This window comes from Oncorhynchus gorbuscha, linkage group LG17 (assembly GCF_021184085.1).
Source record: "Oncorhynchus gorbuscha isolate QuinsamMale2020 ecotype Even-year linkage group LG17, OgorEven_v1.0, whole genome shotgun sequence".
NCBI classification, from domain to species: domain Eukaryota; kingdom Metazoa; phylum Chordata; class Actinopteri; order Salmoniformes; family Salmonidae; genus Oncorhynchus; species Oncorhynchus gorbuscha.
The window spans coordinates 29,578,473-29,596,331 of NC_060189.1; the positions used below are offsets into that span (position 1 = coordinate 29,578,473).

General features: G+C 41.2%; 1 protein-coding gene across 2 annotated transcripts in view; it reads left to right on the forward strand.

Moving 5' to 3' along the window:
* Window positions 1-17,859, forward strand: part of ddhd1a (DDHD domain containing 1a) — a 38,341-nt gene that overhangs the window by 14,791 nt on the left and 5,691 nt on the right. For both annotated transcript variants that reach the window (XM_046309228.1, XM_046309229.1), the window contains 4 exons: window positions 525-653; window positions 5,117-5,264; window positions 16,295-16,404; window positions 16,925-17,031. In XM_046309228.1, the coding sequence (XP_046165184.1) occupies window positions 525-653; window positions 5,117-5,264; window positions 16,295-16,404; window positions 16,925-17,031 (494 nt within the window). The remainder of the gene's footprint in view (window positions 1-524; window positions 654-5,116; window positions 5,265-16,294; window positions 16,405-16,924; window positions 17,032-17,859) is intronic.

Genomic DNA, 17,859 nt, shown 5'->3' on the forward strand with positions numbered 1-17,859 from the left:
CAAAATAATGAGGCTGAAATCTAATCTAGTCCTCTGTGCAGATCATAATCTGAGTGTAGCCCATCCACATTGGTGACCGAGCTTACCATAGAGACCCAATTGGGAATTGTGTGGTACAATATTATTTCACATAATCTACTGTACACATTCAATGACACCCAAGCAATCAATGGGCGGGTAACAGTTGAAATATGCAGACTTTGTGAACCTTTGTGCTTCTTCAATATGTACTTTTCTGGTTCTCTAGTGACCCTCTGCAGATCAATGCCCTAGGGTGTATTTGATCGAGCACTAGACTACACCAAACTTTCTCCTTGTTGAGTTGTACAATGAGGAATTTGTAATCACATTTTTGATGAGTGTATTTTGTCTTTCCCCCTGCATTTGTTCATTGTTCCTCTTGTCCTTTTTCTGCTTGCTCTCACATCTCGTTCCCCCCTTCCTTGCTTTCTAATTTTTCCATCCCTCCATTTTGCCCCTTCCTCCCTTTCCTACTTCTCCATCCCTCTCTTCTTCCTCTGTAGCTGTCCACAGTTTGAAATTGAGTCGGACCCACGTGGACTGGCACAGCGTGGACGAGGTCTACCTCTACAGCGATGCCACCACCTCCAAGATCGCCCGCACTGTCACCCAGAAACTGGGCTTCTCCAAAGGTTAGAGGTCACTGACTGCTCACTCTTCTGTTGAACCCTTCCTCCCCTTCCCCACCCCAATATCAAGTTGAGTGAAGATGTGGATCTGGCATGAGTTCTCAATCTCCTCTGACACACAAACCCACTACTGCTGGAAATCTCCTAAAGGCTGTGTCGGCCAGCCAGCAAGCAGCTCATCCTATTTGCCTATTGTGTAGAGCAGGTGTTCTCAAAGTGGGGTCAGCGGACCCCTGAAGGTACTGTAGGGGTCCGCGGCCAGATCAAAAATTAAAAGGACAAGGGATCCCATACAATGTATGTTTTTAACCCTGGGCAACATGGGCCTGGGAGGCAAACGGATATTGGTATCCACAGTACCCTGTCAGGGTACAACTCAATACTTTAAGTATTTCCCCTATTTATATACACTATCGGTCAAAAGTTTTTGAACAACCCCATTATTCCAGGTTTTATTGAAATTTAAGCAATTCAAGTCCAGTGAATAACCTGAAATGGTACAAAGGTAAGCGGTAAACTGAGGTTTAAAAAAAAGTTTCAGTTACTGAAAAATAATGTTAAAAAAAAGCCATTTTCAGGGAACAAGCAATGGTTTAACAACTTACAGCTGTTCTGCAGCAATGAATTAAATTAAGCCTTGAAAGTTGATGCTAACAATTCCTGCAGGTGTCCCAATTTTTGTTGATTACTTACAAAACCCTCTGTCTGTATAAAATCAGTGTTGGAACAGACTGTTACTACATCCTCATTATTTTGACAGTATTGTACTGCAGGAAGTAGTATATTGCTATCATAAAAAGGAAGACAGACAGACAATTATAATCCTTAAAAGTGTGGATCTTTCCTTTAGAGAAATTGCAAAGAAGCCAAGGTGTCAGTGAGTACAATTTCCTAGACCATTAAAAGGCACTTGGAAACTGGAGGAAACTCTGACCGGAAGAGTTATGGCAGACCCAAAACCACAACAGAATCAGAAGACAAGTTTCTGAGATAGGTGGCTCACAGGACAACCGCTTCAAGCACAGCTTAACACTGGTTGAAGTAAGCAAGTCTCCATTTCAACTGTGAAGAGAAGACGTCAAGCTGCAGGTTTGACATGTCGAGTGGCAGTAAGAAAGCCATTGATTGCTAAGATGGCAAAATAAGAAAAAGAGGCTTGACTGGGCCATGAAGTATCACCAGTGGACTACTGAAGACTGGAAGAAGATCTTATGGACCGATTTAAGCAAAATTTGACATCTTCAGTTCATCACGCAGGGTTTTTGTATGCTGTAGAGTAGGCAAAAGGATGGTTCCTCAGTGTGTTACATCAACTGTCAAACATGGAGGAGGAAACGTGATGGTCTTTTGCTGGATCCAGAGTCGGCGACTTGAACAGAATAAGTGGCACCCTGAACCAAAACAACTACCACAGCATTTTGCAGTGCCATGCAATACCCTCTGGTGTATGCCAAGTCAGGGGTTCATCCTACAGCAATAAGTAACCCAAAACAGCCTGGAGGTATGTCAGAACTACCTTATATAAAAATGACAAGACGGTAGGCTACAAATCATGGAATGGCCAGCACTGTCTCCAGACAAACCTCATCGAGCTGGTTTGTGATGCACTGGACAGAAGGGTGAAAGCAAAGCAGCAACCTACAAGTGCACACGTTTTGTGGTAACATCTTCAACAGTGTTGGGGAGAACTTTCTAAAAAATATATGATTTCCATTGTAGAAAGAATGCTATGAGTGTGTGGCTGTTATGTCTGCAAAAGGTGGCTACTTTGAGTCAAAAGTAGATTTACATTTTAATAAACAGAACAATTTCGTTATTTATGTTTTGTCTCCAATTGTTTATTTGTTCTATGCTTTCAGAGTACATTAAACTGTGAATTTCAATAAAAACTGTAAAAATGTAGGTATTCTGAAACTTTTGACTGTTATATATAAATCAAAAGTTTGGGGTCACTTAGAAATATCCTTGTTTTCCATGAAAACATACATGAAGAAGTTGCAAAATTAATAGTAAACATAGTCAACATGTTGACAAGGTTATAAATATTTTTAATTGAAAAAGTCATTGTGTCCTTCAAATTTTTGCTTTCGTCAAAGAATCCTCCATTTGCAGCAATTACAGCCTTCCAGACCTTTGGCATTCTAGTTGTCAATCTGAAGATATTTCACCACATGCCTCCTGAAGCACCTCCCGCAAGTTGGATTGGCTTGATGGGCCCTTCCCACAACAGCTCAATAGAGTTGAGATCGGGTGACTGTGCTGGCCACTTCATTATAGACAGAATACCAGCTGACTGCTTCTTCCCTAAATAGTTCTTGCATTGTTTGGGTCATTGTCCTGTTGTAGGAGGACATTTCTCAAACTAGACACTAATGTACTTGTCCTCTTGCTCAGTTGTGCACCGTTGTGCTCCCACTTTCTCCATTCTGGTTAGGGCCAGTTTGCTTTGTTCTGTGAAGGGAGTAGTACACAGCATTGTACGAGCTCTTCTGTTTCTTGGCAATTTCTCGCATGGAATAGCCTTCATTTCTCAGAACAAGAATAGACTGACGAGTTTCAGAAACGTTCTTTGTTTCTGGCCAATTTGAGCCTGTAATTGAACCCACAAATGCTGATGCTCCAGATACTCAACTACCGTAATTGCTGGACTATTAAGCGCACCCGAATATAAACTGCACCCACTGAATTATAAAAAAAAAGATGTATTTTGCACATAAATAAGCCGCACGTGTCTATAAGCCGCAGGTGCCTATCGGTACATTGAAACAAATGAACTTTACACAGCCTTTAAACGAAACACGGCTTGTAACAAAAATTAAACAGTAGCCTACCAGGAAAGTCATTGGTCACCATCTTCCTCCTCCTGTGCACTGAAACCACTGAAGTCATCTCCTTCGGTGTCGGACTTGAATAGCCTCAGAATTGCTTCATCCGATGTTGGATCGTTTTCATTGTCGCTCTCGTCACTTTCATCCGTGGGCAAATACACTGATGTCGAGTGGCTGCAAATACTTTGGGCCATCTGCTTTTCTTCCCTCTGAAAGGTTTGTTGTATTTTTGCACTGAGTCAGTTCCTCACGCTGCTGTTTCCAACGTCATATCATCGACTCATTAAGGCCAAGCTCCCATGCAGCCGCTCTATTTCCTTTTCCAACAGCCAGATCGATCGCCTTCAACTTGAAAGCTGCATCATATGCATTTCTCCGTGACTTTGCCATGATGAGGGTGACAAAATTACTACCGTAATCAGAATGATGGGAAGTTTTAGCGCGCTCGAATTACGTCACATTATGTGACGGTGCTCAGTTTTTTGGAGGCATGAATCTTGTGAATGCGGGAAAAATCCATAAATTAACCGCGTCATTGTATAAACCGCGAGGTTCAAAGTGTGGGAATAAAGTAGCGGCTTATAGCCCGGAAATTACGGTAGTCGAAAGAAGGCCAGTTTTATTGCTTCTTTAATCAGAACAACAGTTTTCAGCTATGCTAACATAATTGCAAAATGATTTTCTAATGATCAATTAGCCTTTTAAAATTATGAACTTGGATTAGCTAACAAAACGTGCCATTGGAACACCGGCATGATGGTTGCTGGTAATGGGCTTCTGTAGATATTACATTAAAAAATCAGCCGTTTCCAGCTACAATAGTAATTTACAACATTTAATGTCTAAACTGTATTTATGATCAATTTGATGTGATTTTAATGGACAAAAAATGTATATATTTTTTTCTTCATAAATGCACTACAATTTTAAGCTTTAAAACTGCAATGTTTTCTCTCTGCCTTTTGGCAAAATGTGTAGAATTGCAGGATATTAGCTTTAAAGCTGCAACAACAAAAACTCTCTGCCCCATGACAAAATGTGGGCCTTTTAAATTGTTCGTTCCCAGGGCCGAGACTTGGTTTGTCCGGCCATGCACTGCCGACGTCATAGTAAAACTCCTTGCATGTTATTTAAAAAAGAAATCTCACTCTAGTTGTGTTCTGATTATGAGGGGGTCCCTGATGAATTTACTATCACAAAAGAGAGTCCCGACACCAAATGGCTTGAGAACCCTGGTGAAGAGTAGTGTTAGCATAGGAAGTCAGCCACGCATGCAGCCTGAGCCACAGACACAGCGGGAGGCTTCCAGTATCCTACTGCCCCTGTAAACTCAGTCACCTTATTGCTACTTTCAGATATAGGATGGCCTAGGATTGTTCATCACCATAACTGTATGCATGTTGTGTGGTCATTTCATTGTGGCCTCTGTGAAATGTAATTTCACAGTTTGAGTCTATCAAGCCTTAATCATGAATCAAGACTTTACCAATGTTGGAACACAAGTGAACAAACGCTGAGCGAAACATTGTTGGCATTTGTTGGGCAATGTGCAGCCACCCAGTATGTTGATATTTTCCTGACACTGTCCCCCTCTCCACTGCCTGTTCACCCTGTCTCCATTCCCTGTCCCCTCTGTAGCCTCCAGCAGTGGTACACGGCTCCACCGGGGCTATGTGGAGGAGGCCTCCTTGGAGGACAAGCCCCCCCAGACCACACACATCGTCTTTGTGGTCCACGGCATTGGACAGAAGATGGACACAGGACGCATCATCAAGAACACTGGCATGTGAGTGCTCTCTCATTCACTGTGTGCATGTTATAGTTATTCTACTGGGGGAGACATGGTGCTGCCAACATTGTGGAGGGTCATGTGTTGAACTCTGTATATCTATGGCTCTGAGGTAACATAGTATGCATCTCAAATGGCCCTATTCACCCTGGTCAAATGTAGTGCACTATAAATGAAGTAGTGTGCCATTTGAGACATAGCCATGTTTATTTTTCTACTGTTTGTGGAGAGGCTGGGACAGTTTGATCTACTGTGGGATGATGTAGCTACATGCACTGCTGTCTGCTGATCGGGTGGCATGAAGCTTCAGTCCATACGTCTTGATGTGGGTTTCCATGGAGATGGGAATCGGTATGGAATGGACCACAAAGTGTTTGTCTGTTTGAGAACATGTTCACACACACACGTGTGTTTGAGAATGCACACCTGTCTTAACGTGGATGTGTCCTGTTCCTGTCCTAGATCTTATTCGTTCATAATTTGGTTGATTGCCCCAGCGCATGGCTTAGACCGAAATAGGTGCCTGTACTCATTTTTGGTGCCGGTACTGTTTACATTTAGGTGCAGGAGCTCCACAATACTTTTCAGCTAATATGTTATAAGAGTAACAGGAGCTCAAGCAGTAGAACATTTGAGGTGCCGTACTCCGCTCCGGTGAGCTCCTGCCCAAGTCAAATACTGGATTGCCCTCATTGATGTCATTCTATGAGACGTTTATCATGTCAGACTGGTTAGGGCACAGCTTTCACATAATTGCATCGTCATGATGTTCACCAGATGCTATCTCAGGAATGCAAGTAAGTTCTTATCAAATTTGATTTGTCACAAACACATGGTTAGCAGATGTTAATGCGAGTGTAGCGAAATGCTTGTGCTTCTAGTTCTGACAATGCAGTAATAACCAACGAGTAATCTAACCTAACAATTCCACAACTACTACCTTATACACACACAAGTGTAAAGGGATAAAGAATATGTACATAAATATATATGCATGAGTGATGGTACAGAACGGCATAGGCAAGATGCAGTAGATGGTACAGAGTACTGTATATACATATGAGACTCCGTCTGGGTCCATGTGTAGGCAATGCTGACATATGAGATGAGTAATGTAGGGTATATAAACATAAAGTGGCATAGTTTAAAGTGGCTAGTGATACATTTTTACATCAATTACCATTATTAAAGGGGCTGGAGTTGAGTCCGTATGTTGGCAGCAAAAGCAAAAGAACTATGGTGCCATGCGCTGAGTACGCATCTTGGTAATCTGTCTGGACCTGTGGCCTTGTGAATGTTGACCTGTTTAAATGTGTTAATCACATCAGCTACGGAGAGCATGATCACAGTCGTCCGGAACAGCTGGTGCTCTCATGCATTGTTCAGTGTTGCTTGCCTTGAAGAGAGCATAGAAAGCATTTAGCTCTTGCGGCTGTATTTCCGCTTGTAATCCGTATTAGTTTGCAAGCCATGCCACGGAAGCCTTTAGCTCAGTGTGGATGTTGCCTGTAAATCCATGGCTTCTAGTTGGGATATGTACGTACGGTTACTGGGGATGACATCGTCAATGCAGTTATTGATGAAGCCGGTGACCGATGTGGTATACTCCCTCAATGCCATCGGATGAATCCCGGAACATATTGCAGTCTGTGGCAGAAAAACAGTCCTGTAGCTTTGCATCCACATCATTGGACCACTTCCATATTGATCGAGTCACTGGTACTTCCTACTTGAGTTTTCGCTTGTAAGCAGGTATCAGGAGGACAGAATTATGGTCAGATTTGCCAAATGGAGAGCTTTGTAAGCTTCTCTGTGTGTGGAGTAAATGGTCTAAAGTTGTTTTTTTCTTTTTCTGGTTGCACATGTCAAATGCTGGTAAAAATAAGGTAAAACGGATTTGTTTTCCTGCATTTAACTCCCCGGCCACTAGGAGCGCCGCTTCTTGGTGAGAATTTTCTTGTTTGCTTATGGCCTTAAAGCTTGTTGAGTGCTGTCTTATTGCCTGCATCGGTTTGTGGTGATAAAATAGACAGCTACTTTAAAAAAAATATATATATATAATATCTCACACTATATATCTCACTGTCAACGTCTTCTCACTGTCAACTATGTTTCTTTTCAGCAAACTTAACATTAAATATTTGTATGAACATAACAATATTCAGAAACTGAGACAAACTGAACAAGTTCCACAGACATGTGACTAACAGAAATGGGATAATGTGTCCCTGAACAAAAGGGGGTCAAAAGTAATGGTCAGTATCTGGGGTGGCCACCAGCTGCATTAAGTACTGCAGTGCATCTCCTCCTCATGGACTGCACCAGATTTGCCCGTTCTTGCTGTGAGATGTTACGGAGGCAAAAGATCCGACCATCACCCCTGGTGAGACATCCGCGACTTGTCAGTGAAGAGCACTTTTTGCCATTCCTGTCTGGTGTCCAGCGACTGTGGGTTTGTGCCCACAGGCGACGTGCCCACAAGCCCTCAGTCCAGCCTCTCTCAGCCTATTGTGGACTGATGGAGGGATTGTGCTTTCCTGGTGTAACTTCGGCAGTTATTGCCACCCTGTACCTGTCCCGCATGGGAAACAGTGTTTAAACCCTTTACAATGAAGATCTGTGAAGTTATTTGGATTTTTGTGAATTCTTTGAAAGACAGGGTCCTGAAAAAGGGACATTTGTTTTTTTCCTCGTGTGTGTGTGTGCACGCGTGCTCTCTACATCAGGAGAGCAAAACCTCAAGACTTCCTTAACATTAGAGGTCACACACCAGCTGTTTTTGACAAATAGACACAGCATACCACCCATCGTCTTACCAGAGGTGTCTGTTCGGTCTTGCCGATGCACGGAAAACCCAGCCAACTGTATATTATCCATGTCCTTGTTTAGCCACAACTGAGTGAAACATAAGATATTACAGTTAATGTCCTGTTGGTAGGATATTCTCGAACAGAGCTCATTCAGTTTATTCTCCAGTGATTGCACGTTCGCCAGTAAGACTGATGGTAAAGGTGGATTATTCACTTGCCGAGTAATTCTCACTAATCACCCAGATCTGCGCCCCCTGTATCGGCATCTCCTTTTCATGCGAATGACCGGCATTTGGGCCTGGTCCTGGAGGAGCCGTAAATCTTTTGCCTCCGATTCGTTAAATAAAAAATCTTCATCCTGTCCGAGGCGAGTAATCGCTGATCTTATGTCCAGAGGCTCTTTACGGTCATAAGAGACGGTTGCAGAAACATGAAAAAACACGCAGAATAGCCCAATTGTTTAGGAGCCCGTAAAACTGCAGCCATTCTCTCAGGCTACATCCTTACATATAATTATGTATGTGCATGGTCATTCAAAAATCATGTTAAACACAATAATTGCACAGATTCAGTCAAATGTAATTTGTACATTTTTACTCCTGAACTTTTTTAGGCTTGCCGTAACAAAGGATTTGGATACTTATTGACATTTCAGATTTTTTATGAATTTGTTAAATCATAATTCCACTTTGACGTTATGGGGAGTTGTATGTAGTCCAGTGAAAAAAACATTTCTAAATTCCGGTTGTAACAAAACAATGTGGAGAAAGTCAAGCGGTGTATATTCTTTCTGAAGGCACTGTATATCTTGCCCGCTCTGAGTTTTGGCGCTCAATCTTTTTTGTGACTATTCGGCTTCAGCTAACCATCCTAAAATCTCATTAGAAATGTGTTTTTTAAAAATGTAGTAGTAACATTATAGGCCTGCTGTGCTATTATATTCAGTCCTGTTATGTAAAAGGCCAATTAATCATTGTGTGATCTTTAGACATTAATTCAACTTTTATCTAACTGCACCATTGTGAGAAGTGATGATCTTCTATGAGTAATAATGTTAAGTAATGAGTAAGACTATTAGGCATAGGCAATGGATCTTGATTAGTGTTAAGCCATTGGAGCGCCCTTCGTGGTGCTGAAAGGACAGCTCCCGGATTGTGCAATGATGGTAAAGAAGTTGAACTAACTTGTGGTAGTGAAGGATATCTCGCCATTTAGCCAGTTCAGGAACAAAAAAAAACATTTCAGTATAGCCTAATAGGAATATGTGATATAGATATTTGTTGGCTATATCCTAATGTTAATTATTTTTGCTCTCCTCGCACTGTGTGTGAGGAGAACTTTAGTTGCCAGTAGGCATTTTAATTGTATTGTGTAGCTTACACTACATCATAAATCAACTTTGAATTTATTAACTTGAACACATGGTTACAATATACCCTATTACAGAATAAAAGAAAACAGAGGAACTATCAATTCATATAAATTATTTGCATAGATTAAACATGCTATAAAATCAATTAACCTGTCTAGGACTGGGGTTCCGTTAGCGGAAATTGCAGGGCGCCAAATACAAATCATCAGAAATCTCATAAATCAAATTTCTCAAACACACAAGTATCAGGCACCATTTTAAAGTTAAGATTCTCATTAATCCAGACACAGTTTCTGAATTCAAAAATGCTTTACAGCAAAAGCTCCAAAAACGATTGTCACCACCAACTCACAGAAAAACCCAGCCATTTTTCCAGTCAAAGAGAGGAGTCACAAAAAGCACAAATAGAGATAAAATGAATCACTAACCTTTGATGATCTTCATCAGATGACACTCATAGGACTTCATGTTACACAATACATGTATGTTTTGTTCGGTAAAGTTCATATTTATACCCAAAAATTTTATTTTACATTGGCGTGTTATGTTCAGTAGTTCCAAAACATGCAGTGATATTGCAGAGCCACATGAATTCACAGAAATACTCATTATAAATGTTGATGTAAATTCAAGTGTTATGCATGGAACTTTAGATTCAGCAGTTGCATTGGGGCGGCAGCGTAGCCTAGTGGTTAGAGCGTTGGACTAGTAACTGGAAGGTTGTGAGTTCAAACCCCCGAGCTTGACAAGGTACAAATCTGTCGTTCTGCACTGTTCCCAGGCCGTCATTGAAAATAAGAATATGTTCTTAACTGACTTGCCTGGTTAAATAAAGGTTAAAAAAAAGAAGTGTGTCAGATTTCAAACATTTTTTACGGAAAAAGAATAATCTGAGAACGGCGCTCAGTCATAAATAGCATTATAAATATTCACTTACCTTTGATCTTCATCAGAATGCACTCCCAGGAATTGCAGTTCCACAATAAATGTTTGTTTTTGTTTGATAATGTCCATAATTTATGTCCATTTATGTCCAAAGAGCTTCGTTTGTTAGAGCATTGGTAAACAAATCCAAAAGCGCGTCCAGTCGGACAAAAGTTCAAAAGGTTATATTACAGGTCGAAGAAACTTGTCAAACTAAGTATAGAATCAATCTTTAGGATGTTTTTATCATAAATGTTCAATAATGTTCCAACTGGAGAATTCCATTGTCTGTAGAAAAGCAATGGAACACGAGATACCTCATGTGAAATGCGCATGACTGAGAACAGACCCCTTAGTCAAACAGCTCCCGTCCGATCCCCATTCACAGGAGAAGCCTGGAACAACGTTCTAAAGATGGTTGACATCTAGTGGAAGCCTTAGGAAGTGCAAAATAACCCATATCCCACTGTGAATTCGATAGGGGCCGAGTTCAAAAACTACAAACCTCACATTACAGGTTTTTGCCTGCCATGTGAGTTCTGTTATACTAGAACATCATTCAAACATTTTTAGAAACTTCAGTGTTTTCTATCCAATACTAATAATCATATGCATATATTAGCATCTGGGACTGAGTAGGAGGCAGTTCACTCTGGGCACATTATTCATCCAAAAGTGAAAATGCTGTCCCCTATCCCAAGTAGTAGGGGACAGCAGGAAATTCATTTCAAAACAGCCATAAAATCAAGCTTTTGGTGTGGTGTATTTATGCATCTTAATAAACTATAACATTATTACCTCCAACTACCCATTTCACCTTTCCAGTTGCCCACCCTAACATACCAACCTAGAACTGGCCCTGCGTCTCAACCAACAGCCAATATAGGCTACATATCCCAAGCAGAGCTGCAGCGACTTCCAGAGAGCGCCAGGCTCCTTCGGCTTTGCGGTGGCCTCACTGGTTTGGGTGTACTTGGCAGAACGTTGTCGCCGTAACCAAGTGTTCACATCTTCTGGGTTTCAGTGCGTAAGAGGGGGTCCGTGGAATTTTATGAACATCAAGGCATACACAGTGAATTTGTATGCTAGATCTCGTTGGTGTGATAAGATTCATGTGGCTTAACCCGTTTTACAGGGAATGAGAGACAGTTTAAACATTGCATGCCCACAAAATACAGTAGAAGTCGGAAGTTTACATACACCTTAGCAAAATACATTTAAACTCAACTTTTCACAATTCCTGACATTTAATCCTAGCAACAATTCTTTTTTTAGGTCAGTTAGGATCACCACTTTATTTTAAGAATGTGAAATGTCAGAATAATGGTGTAAAGAATTATTTATTTCATATTTTATTTATTTCATCACATTCCCAGTGGGTCAGAAGTTTACATACACTCAACTCATATTTGGTAGCATTGCCTTTAAATTGTTTAACTTGGGTCAAACGTTTCAGGTAGCTTTCCACAAGCGTCCCACAGTAAGTTGGGTGAATTTTGGCCCATTCCTCCTGACAGAGTTGGTGTAACTGAGTCAGGTTTGTAGGCCTCCTTGCTTGCACATGCTTTTTCCATTCTGCCCACACATTTTCTATAGTGTGGAGGTCAGAGCTTTGTGATGGCCACTCTACCTCTTTGGGCTGCAATCCCGTTAACGGGATGATATGACAACAGCCAGTGAAAGTGCAGGGCGCCAAATTCAAAACAACAGAAATCTCATTATTAAAATTCCTCAAAGATACATGTATCTTATACCGTTTTAAAGGTAGTCTTGTTGTTAATCCCACCACAGTGTCAGATTTCAAATAAGCTTTACGGCGAAAGACCTATGTTAGGTCACCACCAAACCACGATAAAAACATCCATTTTCCCAGCCAAAGAGAGGAGTCACAAAAAGCACAAATGGAGATAAAATGAATTACTAACCATCTTCATCAGATGACACTCATAGGACTTCATGTTACACAATACATTTATGTTTTGTTTGATAAAGTTCATATTTATATAAAAAAATCTGAGTTTACATTGGCGCGTTACATTCACTATTTCCAAAAACATCCAGTGATTTTGCATAGCCACATCGATTCAACAGAAATACTCATAAATGTAGATCATAATACAAGTTATACACATGGAATTATAGATATACCTGTCCTTACTGCAACCACTGTCAGATAAAAAAAATATATATATATTTGTGGAAAAAGCAAACCATGCAATAATCTGAGACGGCGCTCAGAACAATCAAGTCAAATTAGCCGCCATGTTGTAGTCAACATAAACCATAAATTACATGCTAAATATACCCTTACCTTTGATCTTCATCAGAATGCACTCCCAGGAATCCCAGGTCCACAATAAATGCCTGATTTGTTCGATAATGTCCGTTATTTATGTCCAATTAGCTACTTTTGTTAGCGTGTTTGGTACACCTATCCAAATGCTGGTGCTGGTTGACCTTTTTTTTCGGACAAAATCTTCAAAAAGTTATATTACAGGTCGAAGAAACATTTCAAACTAAGTACAGAATTGGTCACAAGGATGTTTTTATCATAAATCCTCAAAGTTCCAACTGGAGAATTCCTTTGTGTCTTGAGGAGGAACGGAACGCAGGACGTTGACTCTGGGCACCTTTCATCCAAGGTACTCGGTAGTGCCCCTGCAGCCATAAAAAGTTGAGCCATTTTGCCACAACTTTGGAAGTATGCTTGGGGTCATTGTCCATTTGGAAGACCCATTTGCGACCAAGCTTTAACTTCCTGACTGTTGTCTTGAGATGTTGCTTCAATATATCCACAGAATCCACATTATTTCCTCATCATGCCATCTATTTTGTGAAGTGCACCAGTCCCTTCTGCAGCAAAGCACCCCCACAACTTGATGCTGCCAACCTCATCCTTCACGGTTGGGATGGTGTTCTTCAGCTTGCAAGCGTTCCCCTTTTTCCTCCAAACATAACAATGGTCATTATGGCCAAACAGTTCTATTTTTGCTTCATCAGACTAGAGGACATTTCTCCAAAAAGTATGATCTTTGTCCCCATGTGCAGTTGCAAACCGTAGTCTGGCTTTTTCTGGTGGTTTTGGAGCAGTGGCTTCTTTCCTTGCTGAGCGGCCTTTCAGGTTATGTCGATTTATCGGACTCATTTTAACTGTGGATGTAGATACTTTTGTTCCTCTGTCCTCCAGCATCTTCACAAGGTCCTTTTGATGTTGTTCTGGGATTGATATGTACATTATGCACCAAAGTATGTTGCGTCTCCTTCCTGAGCGGTATGATGGCTGTGTGGTCCCATGGTGTTTTTACTTGTGCACTACTTGTACAGATGAACGTGGTACCTTCATGCATTTGGAAATTGCTCCCAAGGATGAACCAGACTTGTGGAGGTCTACAATTGTTTTTCTGAGGTCTTGGCTGATTTATTTTGATTTTTCCCATGACGTCAAGCAAAGAGGCACCGAGTTTGAAGGTAGGCCTTGAAATACATCCACAGGTACACCTCCAATTGACTGAAATGATGTCAATTAGCCTATCAGAAGCTTCTAAAGCCATGACATAATTTTCTGGAATTGTCCAAGCTGTTTAAAGGCACAGTCAACTTAGTGTATGTAAACTTCTGACCCACTGGAATTGTGATACAGTGAATTATAAGTGAAATAATCTGTCTGTAAACAATTATTGGAAAAATGATTTGTGTCAAACACAGTCGATTTTCCTAACCAACTTGCCAAAATTATAGTTTGTTAACAAGACATTGGAGTGGTTGAAAAACGAGTTTCAATGACTCCAACGTAAGAGTATGTAAACTTCCGACTTCCACTGTAAATAATGGATTTATTGTGAAGGTGTAGGCTATATTACATGGATTTATTAGACTCTTTGAAATGTAGACATTCCAAAGGTCTGCATCATTGGCTTGTCGGCTATGTGTGGAAGCTAGGCGATGCTAAATGTGGTGCTAATGGTAAATTACCGTGAGACCGACAATTATTTGCTTGACAATCACTGCCTGACTATTTCGTGACCTCCACAGCCCTACGTATGATATACCTGTTTCTAGCTTTGAGTCTTTTATCCAATGTAGGAAAAGAAAGACAGCATCCAGGTGGTGGGGTGGGTCTCATTTGTCTTCTCCCTCCTCCATGTCTATCTTCTCTTTCTCTCTCGCTCTCTACCAACTCCTCTCTCTTTCCACCTCTCCAACTTCCCTATCTCTATCTTTTGTATTCTCCTTCATTTGCTTTCTCAAAAGGCTAACCTTTTGGAAATTACACTTTCAATAGGAGATCAACTGATCTCCTCCCAGTAATCAAGTAAATTATCTCTTTAGTACAGACTGATAATGACAGGGCACGAGACACACTGACACACTTTTTGGAATTATACTCTGCTTGTACAAGACAACAGTTAATCATTCATTTCTGACATTAATTACCTGGTAATTATTTTATTGAATGGAGTGCACACTCTTATAAATGCATTTTGAGTCATTTAAGTGATGCTGAATTTTGGTTGACATTTTCAAACAATATAAATGGATGATGCTGGAGTTTATGTATTTTCTTATGGTTTCATAAATATTAATCTGTACTTGCAGTCCTGTGTGATTATGATTTAAGGCTTATTGTTGGCACCCAGACAAAGGACAGACCGACCTAATAGCTCTTTATATATATATAGCACCTAGAAGGTTCTGGAATAACACAACTGCTCAATGCCGGCCCTTTACAGTAACACAGAGGGTGCTGTCCCTCTCTCTGCCAGGGGCTTAGGGACGCTTAGCAGGTAGGAAAAGTAGACCAAGTCAGGCCAGCCCCGACTGTAAGCCTCATTCCCTACACTGCTAGGATCAGGCTATTGACTTTCTCTCAAGCCTCAAGAGGAAAGATCAGCCATGTCTAGCCAGCTGTCTTTTTCTCTCCCCCTCTCTCTCTTCCTTTTTTCTCTCCCTGGAGGCTTGGCTGTCTCACTCTCGAGCAACACTCAAAAGCTTTCAATCGACATCACCCTTCCTTTCTCTCTCTCTCTCAGCCAATTCTCTCTTCCCCCATCTCTCCTTCCATACTTCTCCTCTCCATTTAGGAATCATGGCATCGGTACGATCCTCTTCATGTGTCAGAAGGGGTTTGTGTTAAGACCATTAAAGCCAGTACTACGACCCCGTTCACCAGTTAGCCATTCAAGATAAATTCTGCTTGCCAATGATATGTGACCTAGCCTCTCTAAACATAAAAGCCCACTATACAAGTGCATAAAAGCCCACCAGACAGACTTCATGATAGACTGCATTACCGCCAGGTTGCGTCACAGACCAGTTCACCTTTAGGCCGAAGTCACTCCCCGGTCGCCCCTGCAATGTCAACAGCAGCCACACTAATTTTGTTTGTGTAGCTAACGTAGCCTGCTAGCAGCCATTGTGAGTGAATGGACTGTGTCAGTGAGTGGTAAAATGGATGCACGTCAGTCCTCTCAAACATACATAGTCATAAGTGAAAGGGAGAGCAAACACAATGCACAAAGGATTCCCTAGTTGACTTGGAGTGTATATGGACCATATTGTAAAGCCATTCACCCAGCAGTAATGATGTACCGGTAACAACCTGCTGCCGAGGATGTTTGCTCACAATAAAATGTGTTGATGTTGATATGTTTGTTTGTTTTAGTGTATTTTTTCAACATTTCACAGAGCATTAGGAAAAACGTAGATGAAATGCGATCTATAGAAAGATACCTTTTTAAGATCGAACAGCAAGAGACAATCCTTGTGCACATGGCAACTAAGGTGTGTGTGTGTGTGTGTGTGTGTGTGTGTGTGTGTGTGTGTGTGTGTGTGTGTGTGTGTGTGTGTGTGTGTGTGTGTGTGTGTGTGTGTGTGTGTGTGTGTGTGTGTGTGTGTGTGTGTGTGTGTGTGTGTCCGTCCAGGCTAAGGGAGGCAGTAAGGAAGATGGAGGAGAAGCACTTTTCGGAGCACACAGAGGAGCACGTGGAGTTTCTGCCTGTCGAGTGGCGCTCCAAACTGGCACTGGATGGGGGTAAGGTTAATGCTTGTGTGTGTATTGTGTGTCTGTTCTGAGTTGTGTATCTCTGTATGTGTGGTCTTGTTCTATCCTCGTGTGGTCCTAAAGTTCCCACAAGGATAGTATAACAAGGAAAATTCTCCCTTGTGGGGACATTTTTAACATCCCCATGAGAATGAGGTTATTTTAAGTTTAGGGGTTTGGGTTACGGGTTAGGTTTAGGGTTAGGAAAAATGTTGATTTTCAATCTTAGGTCCCCATGCTGATGGAACATACACAATTGTTTTTCTATGTGCTATCCTCTGCCTGTCCTGTCTCATACTCCCTATAATTTCCTAATATGTCTGTGATGCACATAGTAAAGTTATAGAATAGATATTGATACTAACTGTTTTAGCCAAGTTAATAGGTGATTTATTGATCTGAATATAATAGATTAATAAAAATGGAGGGGGCTGAACAAAGGTTTTCCCCTAAAAAAATACATAAATATATCTAGATGGTATTGATGGTTGAATTGTGTGTTTTCCTGCAGATACAGTGGACTCCATCACCCCAGACAAGGTGCGAGGACTGAGAGACCTGCTCAACAGCAGTGCCATGGACATCATGTACTATACCAGCCCCTTGTACAGGGACGAGGTGAGACTGAAACACACATACACACACAGTGGGTTTAATCCCTCATCTCACTTGACGAGCAGCCCAGTGATGCGAACCTACCAGATGAGCTAAATGCCTTTTATGCTCGCTACGAGGCAAGCAACACTTAAACATGTATGAGAGCACCAGCTGTTCCAGACGACTGTGATCACGCTCTCCATAGCCGATGTGAGCAAGACTTTTAAACAGGTCAACATTGACAAAGCCGCGGGGCCAGACTGATTACCTGGACGTGTACTCAAAACATTCACGGAACAACTTGCAAGTATCTTCAATTACATTTTCAACGTTCAGTCTGCATGGTCAATACAGCACATGCAAAAATGTTGATGACAACAATGCTGTTTTCACTTTGCTTCTTAATATAAACCCACCAGCGTTCTATAATGACACTATTAGCTTGTGTTTCTTCCATCTGCAAAAAGCTAGTTTGTCTTTTCTTATCAAGTTGTTCCTAAATAAGCCGCTGATTGTTAGCCGCTAATGCTAATGCTAAGCGCTAGCTAGCTGGCTAGCTAATAAATGTACTGAGTAAGAGCAAGCGTAATTAGAAATACAGCCTGATAATACCAGTGATGGTGTAGTCCTAAATCAGCATGTTGTTTGTGTAACAGTGTCTTCTAAATTCGAGGTAAACGCAAAGCAGATATATGTTAGCTTCATGAAGTAGCTAAGAGGAAACATTCAATGTTGTCAAAGATTATAGGGTCCCCTAGGAAACACCTATCAACACATTAGTTTCTGTCACAATAACTCCTCCCTGGCATTTTCATTCATTGTCATGTCAAACACTATTAAAAGTGTCCA